Below are 6,213 nucleotides of genomic sequence, written 5' to 3'. Positions count from 1 at the left end.
TGAAATACTAGTAAATGAGTGCAAGTATGATATAGTTGCCATTACAGAAACTTGGTGGCATGAAACTCATGACTGGAATGTACTGATACAACTATTCAAAAGAAACAGATCTAACAAAAGAGGAGGTGGAGTTGCATTATATATTACAGACTATTTCCTCTCTGCAGACACACAACAAAGGACGAAAACCTTCTAGAATGCATATGGGTCAACATAAAGGGAAAAAAAGAACCTTACCACAGGTGTATATTACAGGCCACCAGACTAAACAGAAGAAATAGATGAACAGGTAGTCTTGATTTACAACTGTTCACTTAGGGACTGTTCAAAGTTACAATGGCACTGTAAAAAGTGACTTATGACCATTTTTCACACAACCATTTCAGCATCCCCATTGTCATGTAATTTACATTTGGATGTTTATGATGGTTGCAGTGTCCCAGGGTCACGTGTTCACCTTTTGCAAACTTTGACAAGCAAAGTCAATGGAGAAACCAGATTCACTTAACATCCATGCTATTAATTTAAGAACTGCAGTGATTCACTTAACAAATATGGCAAGAAAAGTCATAAAATGGGGCAAAACAAATTTCTCACTTTGCAATATAAATTTTGGGCTTAATTGTGGTGGTACGTTGAAGACTACCTATATGTAGGAAACATACCACAGTAGTAATGGGGGACTTTAACTACACTGACATCAACTGGAAGACAAACTCTGCAACAAATGGGAGATTGAACAGATTCCTGACTGACCTATCTGACAACTATTACCCAAAAGGTAGAGGAGGCAAATACAGGGACAGGTATAAATGGACTTTATTCTTATAAACAGAGAAGAAGCGACAGAAGGGACTGAAGTTGCAGAAACTTTAGGGGACAGTTACCATGTCAAAGCAGAATTCAATATAAAACAGACACAAGCAACAGAACATAATCAAACCAGCACCTTAGACTTAAAAGAGCTGATTTTAACAAATTCAGAGAGAGCTTGGGAAGGATCACATGGATGAAAATCTTAAAGGGGACACCAACTTAAGAAGCTTGGGAAACTCAGAAAAGTACAATTATAAAAGTTCAATCCAGTTCAATATTGCTAAAAAAGAAAAACAAGAAAAAGCCAGCATGGTTGCACAAAAAATTCTCAGACCAACTAAGAGAAAAAAAGGATAAGTACAAAAAATGGAAGGAAGGATACATAACTAAGGCAGCATACCAAAAAAATAGCCCATACCTGCAAAAATGAAGTTAGGAAAGCTAAGGCTTTGAACGAAGTAAGACTTGCAACAAATGTCAAAAACAATAAAAGAAAGTTTCTTTCAACTCATAAAAAGTCAACGAAACAATAGGTCCATTAATGGGAGAAGACGACAAAAAGTAACGGGCAGTAGAAAGAAAGCAGAATTGCTTAATTCATACTTTGCATCTGTCTTCATGCAAAACAACCACTACTCAACTTATCAAAACCAGAACTGTAACGGACAGATTAAGCAAATTAAAATATGCAAAAATAAGGTAAGAGAACATCTGTCCGCTCTAGAATGATTCAAATCATCAGGTCCTAATGAACTATATCCCAGAGGTCTGAAGGAACTGGCAGATGTGATTTCAGAACCATAGAAACGTATCTTTCAAGTTCTTGGAACACTGGGGCACTACCTGAGGACTGGAAAAGATGTGGTTCCCATCTTCAAAAAAGGGAAAAAAACAGTTCCAGGAAATTACAGACCAATCAGTCTGACATCAATGCCTGGGAAGGTTTTGGAAAAGATAATCAAGCAACAAATCTGCAAACATCTAGAAACAAATAAAGTTATAACCAGAGGACAACATGGGTTCATCAAAAACTGATCATGCCAAACAAATCTTATTTCATTCTTTGACAAAGTGACTAAATTAGTTGGTCAGTGAAATGCTGTGGATATAGTATACTTAGATTTTAGTAAAGCATGTGATAAAGTAGACCACAACCTACTTCTTGATAAGCTAGAAAAGTGTGAGATAGACAGCACCACTACTAGATGTATTTGTAATTGGCTGACCAATTGTACTAAATGTGTAATCCTCAATGGAACTACATCCATATGGAGGGAAGTAAGCAGTGGGGTACCCCAAGGTTCCATTTTAGGCCCAGTACTCTTCAATATCTTCATAAATGATATAGATGAGGGAATAGAAGGGGAACTAATCAAATTTGCAGAGGACACTAAGCTGGTAGGAATATCCAACACCCCAGAAGACAAACTCAAGATCCAAAAAGATCTTGACAGACATGAACACTAGGCCCTATCTAACAAAATGAAATCCAGCATAGAAAAAAGTAATATTTTACATTTAGGCAAGAAAAACCAACTGTATAGCTACAGACTAGGTGAAAGTTGGCCTAATGCCAGTAACTGTGAAAGGCATCTTGGAATCTTAGTGGATAATCACTTATATATGAGTCAATTGTGTGCAGCAGCAGCAAAAAAAGCCAATGCAATCCTAGGTTGCATTAATAGAGGGATAGAATCAAGGTCATGTGAAGTTCTAGTACTGATTTACAAAACCTTAGTAAGATGTGGAACACTGCATCCAGTTCTGATCACCACAATATAAAAAATATGTTGAGACTCTGGAAAAGAGGGTAGAGAAGGACAACAAGGGCACTGGAGACTAAAATATAAGAACAATGGTTGCAGGAATTGTTTAGTGAAAAAAAGGACTAGGAGAGATATGACAGCAGTGTTTCAATATTTGAGGGGCTGCCACAAAGAAGAGGAGGGTCAAACTATTTTCCAAAGTACCAAAAGGCAAGATAAGAAACAATGGATGTAAACTAACCAAGGAGAGAAGCAATCTAGGACTAAGGAGAAATTCCCTAACAATGACAGCAATCAACCAACGGAATAGCTTGCCTTCAGAACTTGTGGGTGCTCCATCACTGGAGCCTAGACAAGCATTTGTCTGAAATGGTATATGATCTCTTGCTTGATCAAGGGGTTGGACTAGAAGACCTCCAAGCCCCCTTCCAACCCTATGATTGTATTCTATGAAGTATATTCATACCTTTTTTTCTTCTTGCATTGAAGATTCTTCAGGTGATACATTCAATGTCATACGGGAACTCAATTTGGCAGACGGTAAGGATTTGGCTGATTTTTCTTTACCTGGCTTTGCCTTTCCTGTAGCAGGAACTGTAGCAGCAGAAACAGCCGAGGAAAGGAAAGTCGAAGTGGGCAAGTTTACTGAAGGGATAGCCAGAATAGTTGCCAAATAAGGATCCATTTCCTCTGTAAGGAAAATGGGTCATTTTGATGAAACAGAATAAACATTACATACATCCAAAAATGTGCAGCTATTTCTAGATCAAGAAACGTCCTTTAAGTGATATGCCAGGAGCTATATTCCAAAGTAGCAATAGATGAGCCAGGACAAAATCTACATTTCATTTCATTTATATTTAAATAAAATGGAATGCAATTAATATAATAGCTCCGTAGGCAAGTATTTGAATTTGTTCACCTTTCATATTAAAAAATTAAATTGGTAATAACATTTGTACCTTGGCAAACATGTTGGAAAAATATTTTTAATCAATTGAAAGGCAAAAGACCTACATAAAGCCTTATAGTGATTCTGTGGTCTGTGTTTGTCTTACCAGTTATAATCTGGATGCATCTGGATAGAAACCAGGATTTGGGTTGTCTAAAGTAGTAGTCCCCAACCTTTTTGGCACCAGGGACTGATTTTGTGGAAGACAGTTTTTCCATGGACCAGAGCTGGGGGGGGGAGGAGGAGCATGCAATCTAAATAGCTTGCATGTGCAGGTTACTGTAGGGTTCGCTCTCTAATGAGAATCTAATGCCTCATGATCTGAGGTGGAGCTGAGATGGTGATGCTAGCACTGGGGAGCAGCTGCAAGTACAGGTGAAGCTTCGTTCACTCGCCTGCCACTTATCTCCAGCTGAATGGCCTGATTCCTAACAGGTCACGAGGTTGGGGACCCCTGGTTTAAAGGGTTTGACACCAAGAGCAGAGTTTCAGTGGAACTAACTCAGGAATGAACAGTAATTTAGAGCTATCTGGATTACTTTTTATTTTTGCAAGCTACCTGTGCAGGCTAGGCTGGGCTGAAAAGGAAGAGGACTCTTGAGAATTTTAGGTGGGCAATCTTGCTCAATCAAAGAGAGCAGGGGTCCCCAACTTGTGGGCTGCGGCTCAGTAGTGGTCTGTGGTCTGCTGGCCACTGGGCCGCGGAACAGGCTGGCCAGTGTGCACACATGTGCGCATGCACACCCACTTGCACTAGCTTTGTGGCCACGCCTCAGGGCACAAAAATGGGATGCTGCTGCGCCTTGGGGTGCAGAAACGGGGCGCTGCACCACACAAGAATGGGGTAGGGTTAGTGAGTATCATGTGGGCACTAGCCCTGCCCCGTTTGCATTGTGTGTGTGCTTGTGGCCCTGTGCGTGCGCATGCACATGTGCATATAAAATATTTCCCCTTCCTTTTCCATCTGGTCCGTCAACTGCGAAAGGTTGGTGACCTCTGAAATAGAGGTTTCTCTTTAGCAGACATCTGAGATCAGCTATCAAACATTTTCCACAAAAAACATTATAGAAATACATAAACAACTTGTATTTGAATATGTCTTTTGATTCTTATTTTTTGCTTTGCCACAAATTTATTCATGAGAACAAATACAGAACAGAATTTTAAAAAAATTCTGTGGAACTGTGTGGATTCTAAATAACACTTTTGAAAAGATGCTAAAAATCCATTATAAGGTAATGCCTATGATAAAAAATTTCTTTCAGTATAGTGTGACATAGAATATATAAACATTTTCCTTTTCCCATGTTTTACCTGCTGCTTTTCCTGAAGCCCCATAACAACTAAAGGAAAGATGGATTTCATTTTCTAAGGTTGCCGAAAATGAGGCAAATTTGCCCACAGGTTTTCCTTGATTAATTGTTTTTTCTAAAACAAAGGAAAATGAATATTTATGTCTGAACATGTAACAATTATTACAAATGTAGCTATTATTTATTGATGAACAGGGCACTGATTTTTGGTTCACTGACTGATAGTTCACAAAAAAAAAAATTAAATTAGGTAAAAAAAGCCTCCCTCAACTGGTAGAATTCTAAACTGCTATAAGAAGCTTTATTAATAATACTGAGGTTCTAAATGAAGAGAACATTAGGAATTGATTCATTTTTGAAGAGAAACCATTACAGGAAGCAGCCTTGTTTTGTAGGAGCCACTTATTTGGATACAAAGTATTATAATCACTACACAGATTTCCGTACCGTTCTAGTATAGAATAATCCAAGATTCAGATGATAGGACAGTGTTTACAGCATCAAGGTAAAAATCTATCACAGAAAAGTTATTGCAATAAGATAATGCTTTCAGGCAGAGTCCAAAATACCTGAATTACTTCAGTGTCCACTTAAGACAGGGGTGTCAAACTCGCAACGTCACGTGACGACATATCGTGACTTTTTTGCCATTGCCGGTAATGGGGTGGGCGCAGTTTCGCTATGATGCATCCGGCCCGTGGGCCAGCAGTTTGACACCCTGAATTAAGCAAAGCTGAAGTTAATTGGTTAATTGGCAAAGCTTTAGCAGGGCCTCAGTGCTTTCCCAAACATTTGAGGGGTTCATTAAAGGCTTCCATCAAAATCATCATGAAGTTCAAAAGAGGTGGAACTTCATCATCTGCCCTAGAGATCCCTGGGTGCTGCATTTCCAGATCAGATCAGATCACAGAAGACAAATTTGATGTCTAATCTTCCATTTATACATAAGGAGAAAAGATATACACACTATCATGGACAAAGATGTTTTGGAAGCATTAATTGCACAAGCCTGTGTTTAATTAACCCAAAAAAAAATTCTTTCTCTCTCTTGTACTAAGAAAACTACAGGTCTCTAGTAGATCTCTGCTTCACTGGGAAGATTCTATGCTAGAAGTCTCAGCCAGGGTGGGCAGTTCTGAGTTTGGACAAGGAACTGAATCTAGATAAATTTCTAGATAAATTTGGTTCAGCTGGTTAACAGAAACAAGATTTCTGCATGTTAGCATACAGTCCAGCACCAGATATGGAGCCACTGCAGACAGCTCTTTAGGCCACTCTGAATATTGAAAACTGTGACTGGGGAGGAATTAAGTTTAAGATGTAGACATAGAAGGAAGTATTGTGAGGTGAAATAAATTGTACATTT

The 6,213-nt window shown here is 38.7% G+C and overlaps 1 protein-coding gene across 2 annotated transcripts in view; it reads right to left on the bottom strand.

Moving 5' to 3' along the window:
* Positions 1–2,835: 2,835 nt before the first annotated feature.
* The window catches only part of LOC120306130 (sperm-associated antigen 17-like), a 63,522-nt gene continuing 60,144 nt past the window's right edge, over positions 2,836–6,213 (bottom strand). The window contains exons 24-25 of one of the 2 annotated variants that reach the window (XM_039338811.1): positions 4,849–4,962; positions 2,836–3,272 (exon numbers count right to left, since the gene is read on the bottom strand). In XM_039338811.1, the coding sequence (XP_039194745.1) occupies positions 3,043–3,272; positions 4,849–4,962 (344 nt within the window). In that variant the 3' untranslated portion in view covers positions 2,836–3,042. The remainder of the gene's footprint in view (positions 3,273–4,848; positions 4,963–6,213) is intronic. The other variant, XR_005556175.1, reaches the window with a different exon arrangement.

Source organism: Crotalus tigris, unplaced genomic scaffold (assembly GCF_016545835.1).
Source record: "Crotalus tigris isolate CLP2741 ecotype Arizona unplaced genomic scaffold, ASM1654583v1 scf7180000017716.2861928, whole genome shotgun sequence".
Classification (NCBI taxonomy): Eukaryota; Metazoa; Chordata; class Lepidosauria; order Squamata; family Viperidae; genus Crotalus; species Crotalus tigris.
Note: the sequence above shows the minus strand (reverse complement) of the source record. Positions and strands in the feature narration are given on the sequence as shown.